The 19,282-nt window shown below is 42.7% G+C and overlaps 1 protein-coding gene across 2 annotated transcripts in view; it reads left to right on the forward strand.

The window, feature by feature from the left end:
• dync1li2 (dynein, cytoplasmic 1, light intermediate chain 2) overlaps nt 1-19,282 on the forward strand; it is an 85,369-nt gene that overhangs the window by 11,808 nt on the left and 54,279 nt on the right. For both annotated transcript variants that reach the window (XM_078210526.1, XM_078210527.1), the window contains exon 4: nt 9,520-9,750. In XM_078210526.1, coding sequence (XP_078066652.1) covers nt 9,520-9,750 — 231 coding nt within the window. The remainder of the gene's footprint in view (nt 1-9,519; nt 9,751-19,282) is intronic.

The raw sequence follows: 19,282 nt of genomic DNA on the forward strand, positions 1-19,282 counted from the left end.
ATGAATATTGATAAGATGGGTTCTAATAAATTTGAATCTCCAAACTGGATACTCTTCCTTTCATCTTTCTGTTAATGTGTATAGCTGTTTCTTCAATAACTTTCTTCAATGACAATACACATCTTTTTAGCCTGTCTTGATGCTCTCTCCACTCACGTTGTTTTGTTTCTTAAAGACTTGATTAGTTGTAAGTATTCGCATTCCAACCATTATTCATGTAAATTGAGTTTGTGTCCTTATATGCCCTGTTTGTGAACAGAATTCCCACTCACATGAAGAAGGGGCTTGGAGCTCCAAAAGCTTGTGTGGCTTTTGCTACCAAATAAACCTGTTGGACTTTAACCTGGTGTTGTTAAACTTCTTACTGTGTTTACCCCAGTCCAACGCCGGCATCTCCACATCTTCAATAACTCCCAGGGCACTTTCCCTTTCACACCTTGCACCTCTGCCGCCTTGTCATTTTGTATTTTAAATATTTTCTGTCTGAAGTGAATTGAGTATTTAGGTGCAGTGTTCCAGTAATGTGGTTGGTTTTCCCCCTTATGCAGGAAAGTAAAGCATTTTAAGATTATGAGTAGTAGGGAGGGGGTGTGCAATAATAACCAGGAGTCAAACTGTATCGCTATTCAGCCCTTGTTTAAATTGGTTTCTAGGTAATTTGTAACTTCTCCCAGTTTTTGACTATAACCTCCATGCATAGAGTGACTATGACATGTTACCATGTCCATATGCAAACAAGACTTTCTCTTTTTTAATGTGAACTCCCTATTACTTTTGTGTTTTGACACCAATACACTATGAAATACAGTATCTGTTGACTGTTGTATTAATATCCAATAGTAAGTTGAATATCAGAATTTATTTTAGTATCTTAGTTTGAGGCAAGTGTTGCCAAGATAGCAGGAGAACTTGCTGCGTTCTACCTTAATAGTGACATTCACTCGGTCAGGCAGGTAGGAGCTTTCTTGCCTGAAGGGCAGCATCTCCATCAGGATCAACACTCCCTCGCTACTGTCTCGAGATCTTGATTATACAGATTGTACCATGCCTTCTGTGGTCACAATTTAAATCAAGCTCTCAATAATTGTACTTGTATCTAAAGCTATGGGTACAAGTTTGGCCTTTTGATTGAGGATTTATCTAGTACTGAGGCAGTGGTGATGAAGGCAGCTCTTTTCAAACCAGCAGACCGGAATGTTATAGAATAGAAATCCCTATGGTGCAGAAAGAGGCCATTTGGTCCATCGAGTCTGCACCGACTCTGACGGAGCATCTTACCCAGGCCCTCTCCCCCGCCCTATTCCTGTAACCCCACACATTTAGCATGGCCAATCCACCTAACCTACACATCTTGGGACACTAAAGAGGCAATTTAGCATGGCCAATGCACCTAACCAGCACGTCTTTCGGACTGTGGGAGGAAACTGGAGCACCCGGAGGAAACCCACGCAGACACAAGGAAAATGTGCAGACTCCACACAGACAGTGACCCAAGGCCAAAATTGAACCGGGTCCCTGGTGCTGATGCAGCAGTGCTGACCATTGTGTCACCGAGCCGCTGTGCCACCGTGCTGTGTTAACCTGGAGGAAGCAAGAATTTGGAAATAAGCAATGGCTTTTGAAGGCACTTTGCCAGATTGATGTTGTGGCGATGTCCCGGTGCAGATCATACAATGGTTGGTCATACTCTGGGATAGCTGCTCTCTAGACTCTTGAGACTTTGTTCACAAACGGTGCTTTGCCTGAAGTAAATATCTATAAATCACACTCTCATTTTTTATCTTTTGGACTGTTCAAGAGTTTCACTGTCTCATAATGGGCTCAATGCTGTGATATCAGTTGCTGACATATCAACAGCCGGGTCTGGTTTCTAGACTTCACAACATGGGAGAACTGCACCAAAAATAGTCCATTTTTTTGTAAGGCGCCCACTTCCTGGTGTAGATTGTTGAACCTGTGTGGATCGGATTCTTTCTTATGATGAAAGAAAGAAAGAAAGAAACCCTACAGTACAGAAAGAGGCCATTCGGCCCATCGAGTCTGCACCGACCACAATCCCACCCAGGCCCTACCCCCACATCCCTACATATTTACCCACTAATCCCTCTAACCTACGCATCACTCCCCAGAACGACTGTATTAACAGATGTTGCTATTGAAGTTTGTCAAATTACAAACAATATTCCACTTTAGTAATGAATGATGTGCATCTGGTAGCACATAGACTTAAAAATGAAAGACTAATGGCATTGCCTACATGCTGAATGGCATTGCCTAAATGCTCTCTAGATCCAAACAGCAAATGCTGGAAATAGTTCTCAGTGTAGTAATACCTTGAACCATTTTATTTGTTGTTTATATTTTTGAAGTTTCGTCCTGCTGCACTTGCATCGGGGAAACAGTAGTTTGTTAATTAAGCAGTAGAATTCCTGCCATCTGCCACTATCAACCTGTTGCTGCTTATAGCTTGAAATAGATGAGGGTAGAATATTTTAATTCGCTGGCATTTAGTCATGAAGAGTGTTCTAACTAAATATTCACCTGCTGCCTCCTCTGGTCAAATATTTGGTCCCACATGGCAGTTGCGTGTTTATGAATGGCTTGTAGTGATGCTGGGATGATTTGGTCCACCCACCCTGCATGGTCTTCGGTGTGGGTTGCATGGTGCTGGGTGAGTGCCGAGTGATGGTTTGACGTTGTTTGCAATGGAGAGGTTGGAGAAGTTAGCTGTAACCAGGAGGTTGTTGCAGATTTCTTGCTGACTGACTCACTCTTATACAGATGGCACCTAACTGGCCCCAACTTGTTTGCAGGAGCGTCAGTCTAGAGAAACCAAAATTGGAGAACAAGTATTAAATTAATATTCGGGGATAAGTTTTTCGATCTTCTAAATCTTGATACCTTGAATGTAGGCTAAAATGTCTAAATTTCTCTGGTTTATTTTCTTCTAGCTCATCTCTATTGCTAGAGATTATCTTGTTGCTCTTTGCAGGTTATATGCGATTCCAGAATTTTTACTGGTGCTTTGGGAATTGCATTCTTCCATTTGTCCATGAAAACTGCAATGCAACATCCATGTCGACCTAATTTTATTGGGTCTAAGGCAAACTTCAGATGCTGTGGTGTCATCCAGCTTGTAAACTCAAATCACGTCAAGTATTTGAATGCCAGTAGCTATCAATGCATGATGCCAGCTCCAGTCAATTCCTGCATCGTAATCTGCTTTTAACATTGTGGTGCCCTTGTTATTTTCTGAAACCATAACTTCTTGCCCAGGCATTTTTGTGGTGGTAGGCCTGTTTTATTCAGGTGACTGCTAATGTTTTTTGATTTGATTTATTATTGTCACATGTATTAGTATACAGTGAAAAGTATTGTTTCTTGCGCGCCATACAGACAAAGCATGCCATTCATAGAGAAGGAAAGGAGAGGGTGCAAAATGTAGTGTTACAGTCATAGCTAGGGTGCAGAGAAAGATGAACTAAATATGAGGTAGGTCCATACAAAAGTCTGATGACAGCAGGGAAGGAGCTGTCCTTGAGTTGGTTGGTACGTGTCCTCAGACTTTTGTATTTTTTTCCTGACGGAGGAAGGCAGAAGAGAGTGTGTCCAGGATGCGTGGGGTCCTTGATTATGCTGGCTGCTTTTCTGAGGCAGCGGGAAGTGTAGATAGAGTCAATGGATGGGTTGCTGGTTTGAGTGATGGTCTGGGCTTTGTTCACAGCCCTTGAAGTTTATTGTGGTCTCGGACAGAACAGGAGCCATACCAAGCTGTGATACAACCAGAAAGAATGCTTTCTATGGTGCATCTGTAAAAGTTGATGAGGGTCGTAACAGACATGCCAAATTTTCTTAGTCTCCTGAGAAAGTAGAGGCGTCGATGGTCTTAACTATAGCATCAGCATGGAGGGACCGGGACAGGTTGATGATGACCTGGACACCTAGAAACCTTGAAGCTCTCGACAATTTCTACTTCGTCCCCATTGATGAAGACTAGGGCATGTCCTCCACTACTCTTCCTGAAGTCGATGACAGTCTCCTTCGTTCTGTTGACATTGAGGGAGAGATTATTGTCGTCGCATCAGTTCACCAGATTCTCTACATCTTTCCTGTACTCTGTCTCATCATTGTTTGAGATCCGACCTACTACAGTGGTGTCATCAGCAAATTTGAAAATTGAGCTGGAGGGGAATTTGGCCACACAGTCTGACTGTTTCAAAGGTGCTATATAAATGCTAAATTGATTTGATTTATTATTGTCACGTATTGATATACAGTGAAATGTGTAAACCTATACAACAACTAGCATTTATGTGGCATTTTTGAGACAGTCAGGCAACTCATGGCACTTCATGTGGCACAAAATCTGACATGGAGCCACATCAAGATACTGAAACAGGTGACAAAAGTTCGATCAAAAAGGTAGGTTTTAAGGTTTAGGAATTCGGAGCTTGGAACATGGACAGCTGAAGCTACAGCTACTTGTCATGGGCAAAGGAAATTGGGAACACACACGAGGCCAGAATTGAGAATTTTAGAGAGCTGGAGGAGGTTACAGTGTGTGTTTTGAATGCTTTTTGATTGGGACCATTATGGTTCAGCCAGATGTCTCTATGCATGTACGTATCCGGGGGAAGTTATCAGATTTGCATTACGGCGTGGGAAGCTGGGCTGCCGTTTCCAGTCATCAGCTAGTTCACTTCAGACAGGAGCTGGCATCTATTCAATGCTACAGTATGCAGTGCTTTTTAAAAAAAGTTTATTTATTAGTGTCACAGTAGGCTTACATTAACACTGCAATGAAGTTACTGTGAAAATCCCCTGGTCGCCACACTCTGGCGCCTGTTCGGGTACACTGAGGGAGAATTTAGCATGACCCAATCCACCTAACCAGCACGTCTTTCGGACTGTGGGAGGAAACCGGAGCACCCGGAGGAAACCCACACATACACGGGGAGAACATGCAAACTCTGCACAGATAGTGACCCATGCCTAGAATTGAACCCAGGTCCCTGGCGCTGTGAGGCAACAGTGCTAACCACTGTGCCACCCAATGTACTCTGCCTTCAATGATAATGATCTACCTAATTCAGCCATTTGATGCTAACAATTTTATTTTTTTTTAAATCTCGTCTCTAGATGCTTAACTAGAGTCCAACCCTGGCCAGAGGCATGTGGGATGCATCTATAGAGAAAGATGAGACAGATTCTTAGTGAGAAATCCCAGAGTGAATGAAGTATAAAGTGAGAACAATTTCACATTAAACTATGATTTCAGGATGAGAGAATGTGGGTGTAGATTGGTAAAAGCCAAATTGAGGAATAATATTGAGCAACAGTTTAATTGACACATGCAATGGCCAGTTTCTCAACTCTTATTGAAATGGTCTTGTGGAAGGATAATGAAGGCACAAACCTTGGTGGTAGCTGACAGATGCTTTGATTTGAGTGGGGGTGGGAGAGAGGGGAGAAAACTTTAGATTTCATTACTTTGTGAGTTTGTGTTTGTTGGTGTACACTGATTCTATTTCAGTCTGTGTTTATCTGAGATGAATTTCATCTCTCCAGCATGTAGTCTGTCTGTATTCCAAAACTGCCACTGCAATCTATCAAATTACTCTTCCCACACTTGTGTTATGGTATGCAGCAGGATAGAAATCTTGTCACCAAGCTGGTGAATGATAGGAAGTTGAAACATTCCTTCATGTCTGACTGCTTAGTAACCCTCCAGACTGCAGATGTGGCAACGGGGAAACGCATTAATGTAATGCATAAGCCTCCTCGAGTGTTTGTGTTTATTTCCAGAATTATTGGTAGAAGAAAAAATGTATTTTCCCACTTTTGTACTTTTGACTGCATATTCGAGCGATGCAAGAGCTTTATCGCATGAAGCTTATTGTGTAGCAAGGTTGGTATTTTTGAAGAGCGCAAGGTCGCCAGTATGTTTGCAGATTTATCTCCCAGAAGTAGCTGGTAGATTTTTATATTTTGATTCTTCATTGACTTGTCAGGCTAAATGCTGGTTTCTGTGCTGTACCGACTCTGCAAGACATTTAAATATTGGTGGGCTTTGGAATGCTGGATGGTAGGCTTCTGTCTGTCTTTGTTTGGTGAGGCAGGTGGACGAATGCATTGAAACAAGATTTTACAAATAATAAAATTCTTTCCGCCAAACACCTCCCACCCATCCAATTGTGTAAAATGTTATTTTAATAGGATTGACTTGACTTGAGCTTGTTTTGTACTCATTGTTGGTGCTGCCTAGTGGTGGTGTCATCAAGACTTCCCATAGTAATAGTCCACTATAGTCACATCACCTGATTCTGTTCTGTTTCAGCTTAATGTACAATAGGAGCATAATCATATTAAATTTGACACTGGGCTAGATGAGGTTCCAGGATAGGTGAGCAACAGTTTATTCGAAGAACTAAAGTTTTAAGGAGAGTCAAAGGAAGATAGATGGTGGGGTTTAGGGAGGGCATTCTGGAGGTTAGGCTTTGACAGCTGAAGACATGATTGCTAATGGTGGAGCATTGAAAATCAGGGACTCGCGACCTCCTGGCTAGTAATAAGCCAATTCATTGAAATTAAATTCAGTTCAGTGCTTATTCAAAGTTCCCACTGTTGAGTGATTCCCATCACTGTAAAATGATTACCTGGCACAATTGTGATAGCTTCCACAATGGAACTGATGCTCTCCGCCCAAGCTCGAGTGATGAGTTGACACTTGGGTGCCTATGGCATTGTTATTTTTGTCAAATTCAAAATGCCTCAGAATTGGATCGAATGTAGTTACACCATTAGATGTGATTTTTCAATATTTGTCCAGTGCAGACCTTGTTTTCATATTATTGCCGACTGATGTATTGAAACCTGCTGAGTTCTGCTTGTAAAGGTGAGAATTCAGCAGTTTGAACCTCTGCTTCATTGTGTTAATCTTAGATTTGCTGCACTCAGCAACTCTGAACATTAACAACACAAATTCAAGCATGAAGACTTTAGCAACTCCCATATCCAACCTGTTTTGCCTCCCTCGTTACGGTGCCTCCCTCCTTATCCTTAGGCTACTATATCAGTTGGTAGTTGCTGTTTGTGATGAAATTTGAATAATTGATTTCCTGTGTATATACTTTCCCCTCAAGGCTGGGATGCACTCCACCTGAGAATATAATTTGCATAGCTGTTGGCTGTCCCCTGAGAGTCCATAAGAGTATCCTCCATAGCAAAGCCTTTTCTAAGGCACATATTCTGTCACCCGGTGTTTTCCATCTAGAGTGCCAATTTTCCCCAGTGTCTCTGGGAATTAATCGCCCGACCATCCTGTGAGCAAACCAGTGACTGCATGGCAAGGTAGGGAGCTAGCTCAAGAAGATTAAGGTTTGGCAGGAATAGATTGCATTGTCCCTGGAGTCTGCTCAAGATGGTGGCTTATATTTAACGTTAAACTCCACTTTGCTCTTCCATCCCCATTTCACTTAATTCTCTTAGCTTGGAGTAAGGAGTTTTGAATATGGATGAATTGCCCCCAATGCTATGTGTGTATGGACATCCCTGATTATTGTTTATTCACCATTGCTATCTAATGTGGAAATTTTGGTTGATACACAGGAACTAAAGGAGGTTTTCATTCCCCTTGAGCCTCTTCCAGCATTCAGTTAGATCATAGATCATGGTAGAAATAATGTAGGGAGGAGCTATACGATAAATGGTAGAATACGATAAAGGGTGTAGATACGCAGAGGGACCTGGGTGTGCAAGCCCACAGATCCTTGAAGGTGACGTCACAGGTGGAGAAGGTGGTGAAGAAGGCATATGGCATGTTTGCCTTTAGAGGACGGGGCATAGAGTATAAAAGTTGGGGTCTGATGTTGGAGGTGTATAGAACGTTGGTTCAGCCGCATTTGGAATGCTGCGTCCAGTTCTGGTCACCACACTACCAGAAGGACGTGGAGGCTTTGGAGAGAGTACAGAGGAGGTTTACCAGGATGTTGCCTGGTATGGAGGGGCTTAGTTATGAGGAGAGATTGGGTAAACTGGGGTTGTTCTCCCTGGAAAGACGGAGGATGAGGGGAGACTTAATAGAGGTGTATAAAATTATGAAAGGCATGGATAGGGTGAACAGTGGGAAGCTTTTCCCCAGGTCGGTGGTGACATTCACGAGGGGTCATAGGTTCAAGGTGAAGGGGGGAGGTTTAACACAGATATCAGAAGGACGTATTTTACACAGAGGGTGGTGGGGGCCTGGAATGCGCTGCCAGGCAAGGTGGTGGAGGCGGACACACTGGGAACGTTTAAGACTTACCTAGATAGCGATATGAACGGAGTGGGAATGGAGGGATACAAAAGAATGGTCTAGTTTGGACCAGGGAGCGGCACGGGCTTGGAGGGCCGAAGGGCCTGTTCCTGTGCTGTATTGTTCTTTGTTCTTTGTTCATATCCGATCGGTGTCTTAACTTCATTTAGCCTCATATTTTGATTACCCTAATGTCCTTGCTTAACAAGTATCTATCAATCTCAGTTTAGAATTTTTTATTTGAGCTCTCCTAACTGTACCCCCCAAAAGCCCCCAGCCTCAGCAGCTTTGTGGGAAAGTGTCCAGATTTACAACACTGAAGGAGTACTTCCTGCTATTATCCCTAAATTGCTTGGTTTTGATTTTAAGATTATTAGTGGGGACATGGTGGCACAGTGACAATGTCATTGAACGAACAATGCAAAGGCCCTAGCTAATACTGTGGGGACCCAGGTTCAAATCCCACCATGTCAGCCAGTGGAAAATAAATTTGTTTAATAACATCTGGACTATAAAGCTACTCTCAGTAACGGTGGCCATGAAATTATTATAGATTTGCCATAAAAACCCATCTGATTTGTTATTGTCTTTTAGGGAAGGAAATCTTACCTCTGGTCTCCATGTGACTCCAGATTCACAGCAATGTGGTTGATCCATAACTGCCTCGCAAGCCACTCCGTTCAAGAGCAATTAGGGATGGGTTAAAAAAAGAGCTGGTTATGGTTATGACCCCTTCTGGACTTTCCCAAAAGAGGAATAAAGATCCTCCCCCGTCCTTTCTTCCTTCTTAAAAATCTGTACAATGTTTGTGTAGAAATTATGGTTGATTCATAGGAATGGGACAGTTTGCCATTGAGCCCTTCAAGCCTGTTGCACCACTCATTATTTGCTGGGAACAGTAAGATGGTGGTTATGTTACTGGAGAAGTAATTCAGAGGCATGATGATCTGGAGGCTCAAGCTCAAATTGCACCATGACGACTGAGGAAATAAAGCTGGAATAAAAACCCAGCGTTAATGACTATGTAACTATTGAATTGTTGTAAAAACCCAACTGATTCTCTAATGTCTTTAATGTGTGGTGAAATATTTCTGTGCTGGTGCACCATCATTTCTGCACTAGCAGTCCGCTTTTATTTGCCAGTGTGGTCTAAAGGCTGGGCTTTCTAGGCTGACTAGTGACTGTGTTTAATCCGAGTGAGTGATTAATCCCATGTTTCTCCACAGATCACACACGATGTAATGTATGGATTCTAGACGGTGAGCTGTACCACAAAGGCCTTCTTAAGTTTGCGGTTTCTGGGGACAACTTGAAGAACACACTGGCAGTCTTTGTGGCGGACATGGCCAGGCCTTGGACTATCATGGATTCTTTGCAGAAATGGGCTAGTGTTTTGCGGGAGCACGTTGACAAACTGAAGATCCCACCTGAGGAAATGAGGGAGATGGAGCAGGAATGTGAGTATAGTATCGAATTTTATAATGTGGAATGATGAGAAGTTCTATTCTCTTTTCTCCCTGTGGTTTATTTTGATGAGTTGGATTGTATTGGATGCAGTGGTGAGATATTTGGTATTACTGCTGTCTCCTGTAAGCACGGTATTAAAAAGCCACGTGGCACCGAGTGTTGATTTTAGAACTGTTCTATTGACTTGGTCTTTAACTACTGCCTGTAGTGGAGTTCACCCTTCAGCTTTGCTATCTCACCTGCAGTGATAGGGTTTGTTGGATTCGGTACTTTTGATATTCTGAACTAGAGTCTCAAAAGATCAAAAAGTCTTGTTTTGGATGATGAATTTTTGATTTGGATTTTCTTTGTCATGCTGCACAAAAAGGAGTGAGATTGCCTGAATTGATGAATTGAAGTAATTGTTTTCAATACTAGAATGCCTTGTTCCTACATGTATGATGTCCAGTGGTGCAGCTGGAGTTAGAACTGTCATAGGGTTGGGGTCAGCCTGATAGTTATGGATCTGAACTCAACCCAGAGGTGGTGAGTTCAGATCCTACCATTGCAAGTTCTGAAATTAAATTCCGGAAGAGCTTCTGGGCTCACATTCTCAAGAAATGCAAATAAGAGAGATCATATATTTCATCTCTCCGTGGTAACCTACAATCAACCCTGGTTCTGACCTTGCTTGGCGTTCATAAGGAGCTATAGGAGCAGAAGCTATCCAATAATTCCCCCACCACTCCCCTGCCTGAGATCAACACATTGTGAAAATGGAAATAAGACCTGGGACGCTGCTTTTACCAGCTGAGTCTCTGAGTAACTGTAGTGCATATTAGTTTTATGTTTTGGGGTTGATTGATGCAATGGGCCTTTCCTTTCTGGCATCTGGGCCAGAACCAAATGTCACCTTTGCTGGCTGGCTGTAAAGTTCCCGCATCCTCGTTGTGGGAAACATAACTGCAGCACAAAAAGAAATAACCAGCAGTGTTTTTCCTGCCTTCCTGGCTTCACCCTCGGGTACAATGGTTCCACACTTTGAACTGATGATATCACAGAATGACAATGCGACATGCTGCAGTCACATGGGGAATGGCCTCAGGGGAGTAACCATGAGAACCGAGTCTCCATCATTCTGTTGATGGCCCTCTCCAGATCTGAAATGGGAAGTATTTTCGTTCCCAGTATGAATTGGAAAATCTCTGTTTAACAAGTGAAGTTTGCAGGAGAAGTGAATCTTGCACAGAGAGAGAATCACTGACCCTGTTGTTTCAACAGCTGACTGGGGGAAGTTGAACGGTGCAGCTCCAGCAGTAGATGCTTTTATATTGATGCTGTTTGTGAAGGGTACCACTGCACTCTACTGCTACAAAGTGGTTTTCAAGGTTGATCTGTCTGTTCATCGCTTTTCCCCTCCATGCCCCAAGAATGACCCACGGCTCCTTCCTATTGCCTCTTTAGGAGTTGTTATAGGAGGTGCTGTTAAATGTTATACAGGACTTGGTCATTCTCTTGACATTGTAGGCCTTCACTTAACCACGGCTGAATGAACCAACGGAATGGAGATTCTTGTTGGCCACTAGAGAATGGAGATCAGTGATCTATATCCAGATGCAAATTTAAAACAAAACCTAATTATAAATTACTACTGATAACATTTTATACACTTCAACAGAAACCTAGATTTCTAATTATTCTAGTATGTATTTACATCTGTGTGCGCGCAGATCTATGACTATGCATGACTATGTATGTATGCATGACTATGTATGTATGCATGACTATGTATGTATGCATGACTATGTATGCATGCATGACTATGTATGCATGCATGGCTATGTATGCATGCATGGCTATGTATGCATGCATGGCTATGTATGCATGCATGGCTATGTATGCATGCCTGACTATGTATGCATGCCTGACTATGTATGCATGCCTGACTATGTATGCATGCCTGACTGTATGTATGCATGCCTGACTGTATGTATGCATGCCTGACTGTATGTATGCATGCCTGACTGTATGTATGCATGCCTGACTGTATGTATGCATGCCTGACTGTATGTATGCATGCCTGACTGTATGTATGCATGCATGATCATTGCACTAGTGGCTGGAATTTGAATGAAATCAGCCAAATTACTGAAGGATGGTTAACAGCTTCTTCCTCAGTCGTACAGACACTGTGCTGTTTGTTCCATTCTTTACGTTAGTGTTGGGAAGTTTTGTCTTTGGCTTCATTGGCTATTTTTATTTCGAATGGGCGGTACTTGCAGAAGTCGTCCCCATTTATTCCAGACCATTATGTTTTCCCAGGCCAGTGTTATCCAGTTGAAATCACCAAATAGCCATTGGTGTGGCTGCAGTGAATCCGTTTTAGCCACATGCTCTCATTTTACTAGAAAGCACCTGCCACATTCCAAGTGACTTCACTGTGTACATTTACTTAATCATTGATCATTCAGTAAACAAGGAAATCAAACACTTAAGGATCAAAAATCTCCTCCTTTTCATTTTAACATTTTACCAACAACACCCAAAACATTTGAAGTTCACAAATCTTTGGCATATTGTGTAATGATATAATGAATGCCGATTATTTGTATATTTTTAACTTAATCAGATATGCAGTTATCCACATCTGGATTCCCAAGTAGCCATTACACCATAAATAAGAATAGGAGTAGGCTGTTCGGTCCCTCGAGCTTGTTCTCCATTCAATCGGATCGTGGCTGGCCAGTGTGTGGCACGTGTGGCTTGGGGGGAATGATCGTATTGGACAATATGGTTCCAGGTTGTGCATCTTTTTGTACCCACAATGTATGGGAGGGTGATCTCATACCATAGGCCTCTGACAATGCTCTGCAGTACAAGTTTTTAGGTGTCCAATCACCAACAACCTGTCCTGGTCCCTCCACGCCGACGCTATTGTTAAGAAAGCCCACCAATGCCTCTAATTTCTCAGAAGGCAAAGGAAATTTGGCACGTCAGCTACGAGTCTCACCAACTTTTACAGATGCACCACAGAAGACATTCTTTCTGGTTGTATCACAGCTTGGTATGGCTTCTGCTCTGCCCAAGACCGTAAGAAACTACAAAGGGTCATGAATGAAGCCCAGTCCATCGCTCAAACCAGCCTCCCACCCATTGACACTGTCTACACTTCCCGCTGCCTCGGAAAAGCAGCCATTGAGGACCCCACACACGCTGGACTTACTCTTTTCCACTGTCCTCCATCAGAAAAAGATACAAAAGTCTGAGGTCGCATACCAATTGACTCGAACAGTTTCTCCCCTGTTGCCATCAGACTTTTGAATGGACTTACCTTGCATTAAGTTGATTTTTCTCTACACCCTAGCAATGACTAACACTCCATTCTGCACTCTCTCCTTTCCTTCTCTATGTATGGTATGTTTTGTCTGCGCGCAAGAAACAATACTTTTCACTGTATACTAATACATGTGACAAATCAAATCAAATATGGTACCAGCCCAACCCTTGTGTCAATTATTTGACTTTGCTGACTTCACACAGCACCTACATTTCATTAGTTATAAAGTGCTTTGAAAGTGCCCAATATTATGAAAAGCACTACAGATTATTTTTGTCTTTTCCCTTACGGTCACTCAGTTGAGGTCTGGTGTGTCCCTACAGTGGTGGAGCAACTAGTCACTGGTCTTGCAACCTTTCCTGTGTTTCTGAATATGTGGTGGTGCTTTACTCGTTAGTGATACTAGTCAGTACTTCCAGCTTTGTGTAGCCAGTTGTAGGACTTCTATTTATATGGTATGGTGGCTCTGTCAGATATAATTGAAATTTTAAGTATAGTGTTGTCATGTAGTTAGTTATATGCTTTTTGGCACAACATTGGGATCATGTTTGATTGAGGGAGAAACTTTAGCAACAAGACCAAGAGAACTCCACTGTCTTCAAATAATGCTGTGAAATTGATAAAAGCTACGTGAGCTGTATGAACTGGAGTGTTCGCTATATCTTAGGGATAGAATTTATTGTTAGATGAGATGCTTGTGGTTTTGGCCCACTCGAGATTTAAACACATAATTCAGACTTGCACTCGAAGATTTGAGATGTACCCTACCATACAAGACAATTGAGCTGGATTATGACTGTGCAACCCATATCCACCTGGAAATACTATAGGATCCTGGCAACGTAATAGTTTGAAAATGCAATTTACTTTGGCTGTCTAGTGAGGTTTCTTGCTGCTTTTCCAACTATGGCACATCATTTCTTCACTTGGCTTTTTTTTTTACCATTGCTTTAGTCATTTGGCTAGTTGTTTTAAACTTGAAGCTATTTGAAAAGTTTGCTTGAAATGGGAAGTAGGCAGGCAATAACTTTAAGACTGTATCTCTGGCTTGCCATTCTCTAATCCCACTGAGCACTTCCCACTAGCTGGTTACTCCCATGACACCAAAGCACTCTGGGGAAATGAGCTCATCACTTTGGGGAAATTACTGGAACTCATCCAGAGCTCAACAACAAAAGATCGCGCAGTATTTGATGAAGCGATTAAAGCATTGGTGGGAAAAATCTATGGATGTTGTTTATGTGGACTTGAGAAAGCATTTGATAAAATCTCTCGTAGCAACTGTTAGCTTAAGGAATTGAAGGCAAATTATTGACCTGGTTAGGGAAGTGGCTGAGGGGCAGGAGAGTCAGTAGGGATTATGTGCAGGGATTCTCATTGGCTGGATTTGATTCGTTTGTCCTTCAAGGATTGGTGTTGGGACCTCAACCTTTCACTGTTAATGATTTTTTGATAGTCATTGATCAAAATTTGCCAATAACATTTAGCGTTGTAAGCAGTGTGGAAGGAAGCATAAAATTACTTTGGACCTGAAAAGGATAGAACCAGGGTATATACTTAATGGTGGAAAGCTCGAAACAGTGGAGGTCCAAAATGATTTGTGGAGCTGGGCTTTATAGCTGGAGACGAGAATACAAGAGGGTCGAAGTCATGCTCCAGTTATACGAAACCCTGGTTAGACCACACCTGGAATATTGTGAGCAGCTCTGGGCATCACATCTGAGGAAATATGTTAGCTTTAGAGGGATTGATGTGGAGATGCCGGCATTGGACTGGGGTGGGCACAATAAGAAGTCTCACAACATTAGGTTAAAGTCCAACAGGTTTATTTGGAATCACGAGCTTTCAGAGCGCTGTTCCTTCATCAGGTGAGTGGAGAGGTAGGTTTCACAAGCACAGCATATATAGACAAAGGCACAGTTGCAAGATAATGGTTGGAATGCGAGTCCTGAGGACTCACAACTATCTTGCAACTGTGTTTTTGTCTATATATGCTGTGCTTGTGAAACCTACCTTTCCATTCACCTGATGAAGGAACAGTGCTCTGAAAGCTTGTGATTCCAAATAAACCTATTGGACTTTAACCTGGTGTTGTGAGACTTCTTAGAGGGAGTGAGCATAGCTTTACCAGAATGGTACCTGGACTCCAAGAGTTAAATTGAGGAGAGATTACAGAGACTAGAGTTGTATCCCCTGGAATTTAGTAAGTTAAGTGATGGCTTGATCAAATCTTCTGAGATATTTACGGGAAACAGATAGGGTAGATGGAAAGAAACTGAGCTGGCTGGTTGGGCTTTGAAGTATCGATGCTGGGTGGGGGAGGAGGGGGTCGGGCATAGTCTTAAAAATTAGAGCTAGACAGAAATAAGGAAACGCTTCTTCATGAAAAGGTTGGTAAAATTTTGGAATTCTCTTCCCCACATGGTAATGCTAGGCCAATTGTAAATTTTGATTTGAAATTGATAAATTTTTGTTCCCCAAATGCATTAGTGGATGTGGAGCAAAGGTGTAGGTGTATGGCATTAGGCCACAGATCAACCAAATACAAATTGAATGGCCTCCTCCTGCTCTTAGACTTGTATTTTGTTTTCAGGGTGGCACTAGTAATGAATCCTGTTGAAGAATTGACGAACCAGTGTTTCAGCTTTCATTAGTTCTTTTGTGCTGGCTGCAGGAGGATACTGGTCAGGCAGGCTCGACACCTCTCTCTTTGCACTGTATGTACATACCGCCTCATCTGTCTTACAAGGGTCCCTGTCTGCAGTCTCTGTTCTCTGCACTCATTGAAACATTGGGACTGGGAGTTTGCTCTCTCTTCCTACATTGTTCATCAAAGGTGACTTTTGAATGGGCTTGATAGTCATACTCATTGAAGTAGTCATGCCATGTAAACCCTGCCCATTGGGACCAATGCCAACAGTGACATAGGGGTAGGAATGATCAGATCAACCTTTCAAACTGGTCTTAATGACCATTACACTTTTTAATGACCATTACACTTTTTTGTTTCTCTTATGTTACCTGAAATGATAAATAAATATAACTCAGAAAATTAGGTCCATTAAATTTCTACGTTATCCAGTTTAGAGATGTTAGCCACCTATACTCTTTATTTAAAGCCAAAGTTTCACCATTCTCTTCGATTGCAGCTGATGATTTAACCCTGACTTAAAAATCTATTGATTCAGTCTTGAAACTTCCAATGAATCGCAAGAACACACATTCATTTTGGCGATGGGGAACTGAGAGGCTGAATGCAGATTTCCACTCCACACTAATTCCCAATTCCATTCAATAGCTTGACTTCAATTTCCAGATTATATCCCCTTGTTTTGGATTTGCCACAAGAGGGAAAAACTTCCTCTACCTACCCCATCAAATTCCTTCATCAATTTAACAACTTCTGATCAGGTGGCCCTCAAATTTTGAAATTCAAGTGAATACAAGCTGGTTTATGCAACCCATTCTCATAATTTAACCATTTAAAGGCTAGCGTTCAAGATTAGTGTCTTTCCTGATTTTTGATGCCAGACTGGGTGCCGAACACCTGATGGAGCAGTGGAACAAAAATAATTTGGAGCGTGGACTGTGATAAAAGGACTGGCCCATTCGCCCCTTGAGCGTGTTTCACCATTCAATTAGATCATGGCTGACTTTCATCTTCATGTGCCCAATAGGAAGGATATCAGAGGTAGGTTCTTTACGCAGAGAGTGGTTGGGGTGTGGAATGGACTGCCTGCAGTGATAGTGGAGTCAGACACTTTAGAAACATTTAAGCGGTTATTGGATAGGCACATGGAGCACACCGGGATGATAGGGAGTGGGATAGCTTGATCTTGGTTTCAGATAAAGCTCGGCACAACATCGTGGGCCGAAGGGCCTGTTCTGTGCTGTACTGTTCTATTACCTTGAATACTCTTTCTTACCTCACAAAGTCTGGTTCATCTCAGTTTTGGATTTGTCACTTGGAAGCCCCCAGTCTCAACATGCTGCCTTGCTGTTATGGGCAGTCACTCTCACCTCTCGAGTTCAACTCTTTTATCAGTGTTTGGTTCAAGGCTGTAATGAGTTAAAGAGCTGAGTGGTCCTGCCAGGGGCTGCACAGTGGTTAGTACTGCTGCCTCAGTCAGAGACTGAGGTTTAATTCCAGCTTTGGGTGACTGTGTGGAGTTTGTATGTTCGCCCCGTATCTGCGTGGGTTTCCTCCGGGTGCTCCGGTTTCTTCCTCCAGATGTGTAGGTTAGGTGGATTAGCGTGTTAATTGTGCGGATTACAGGAGTAGGACTGAGTTAGCCCTGAGTCGGATGCACTTTTGAAGAGTGGGTGCAGACTCAATGGGCTACGTGTCCTCCTTCTGCACTGTAAAGGTTCTTTGGTTCTGAGCACCCAAACCGAGAATAGTGAGCAGGCTATTGTTAAACAAGTGCTGCTTGGAAATGCTGTCAATACTTGATTACATGATTACTTTGGTGATTGAGAGTACACTGATGCCAGTGTTTTAGCTGTATTGGGGCAGCTTGGCTAAACAGTTCAGGAGCACAAGTCTTCAGTACAGCTACTATTGTCTATCCTAAAGTTCTGGACTTCCCACTAGAGGAAATAGTTGCTCGCTATCTGTTCTTTGGCTCCTTCCATCATCTTTGACGTCTGTTAACATGGTGGCTTATCCTGGGGAGTTTCTTTTTTGCTGGGTAATGCTGCATAAATAGTGTAGCTTCTGTGGCAGACAAAAATAACAAGGAGACATCCAGTGAGTTTGGTTCTATTATAGGATCACTTCACTGGCAAGCTGTGTGTGAAGCGGACACGGTGCTTTCTGGCTGCCGGGGGCAATTGCTGTCTGCAACTCTGATGACATTCTTTCTGCGTAACTCTTCCCTTGGACAGTGCTGGTCCTGGGAAGTGAAGTGCTGGTGGAAGCGCCATCTGTGCAAGAACTTTACCGTGTTTAGTTCACTTCAGCTGAGCTTGAGACAATCCAGTAAAGAATGTGAGCGTTTGGGCATCATTTAGGACATGTTTTGGTTGTCGGTGATTTGTTGCAGATAGTTGCTCAGGTTTTTCTGAGGGCTGATGCTGCCTTCAGCTTTTGTTCATGACTGTAGAATTTTAATGTGTCCCCTGTCCTGCCACCCAGCTGTTCCTTACGATCATTGTGTTAGATTCTGATTATCATCAGACTGTTTGGTATTTTCAATTCAGTTATGTTACATAGTGTTGTGGTAAAAGTTCTGTTTCCCTCACCCTGGGTGCTTCTTTGTTGGATTTTCTTCTTCCTTTGCTTTGCCAAGAGGACAAACATGTGATCTTTTCTCAACTGCTCCTTTAGCTATTTAAAAATTATATAATTTTGCTAATGTTCCCCTCCAGGAGTGCCAGTTACCCCTGATGTCCAGACCAATCTTCAGATTACTCCAGGCAACTCGCTCTTGTCTTTTGAATATCAAGGGCTTCCCAACCAAGTACATTCAAATGTATGCCTTATATCCAAGCATCACTGGACAGCTTTCCAGATGTCAGGACATGGTTTTGGCCCCGTCAATTCCTTGCATCCCAAATACCCCACATTACAGCTACTGAGGCCAAGTCGGAGCACTCCAGCTGCTGTTCCAGTAGAACCTGGTTTACTTGTCACAGAGAATTGAATCCAGGAAGGTTATGGTCTGCACCTTGGCTGCTACAATCCAGGGAAATTGTCCTTGTGTTTGACCATAATGATAGAAAACAACCTCTGATATTATGTCTTTCTCCCCACTCTCCCGAGGAAGTCTGTCACCTATCATAGAATCCCTATAGTGCAGATGGCAGTTTGGCCCGTTGAATCTGCACCAATTCTCCGACAGAGCATCCCATCTCTGTCCCATTCCTATAACCTCATGCATTTACCCCACTAATCCCCCTAACCTGCACATTCTGGGATACCAAGGGGCAATTTAGCCTAACTTGCACATTTTTGGGTTGTGGGAGGAAACCACCAAGCTATGTTTTGGAGTCTTCCTCTAGATGGCGCTGGGTTGAGACTCTCTTCCTGCCTTGTTCTCAGTGACTGCTACGCTGGCAACTTTTACAGTTCTTGGCAGCAGACGCAAGCTATTGACTAAATCCAGAAAATCATTGGTAACATACACAAGGCTGTGCAGATTTTCCCAAGAATTCTGTGAAAGATTTCACAGAGTCGCGGGGTCAGCACAGTTTCCCAACTCCCT

This window comes from Mustelus asterias, chromosome 4 (genome assembly GCF_964213995.1).
Source record: "Mustelus asterias chromosome 4, sMusAst1.hap1.1, whole genome shotgun sequence".
NCBI lineage: Eukaryota > Metazoa > Chordata > Chondrichthyes > Carcharhiniformes > Triakidae > Mustelus > Mustelus asterias.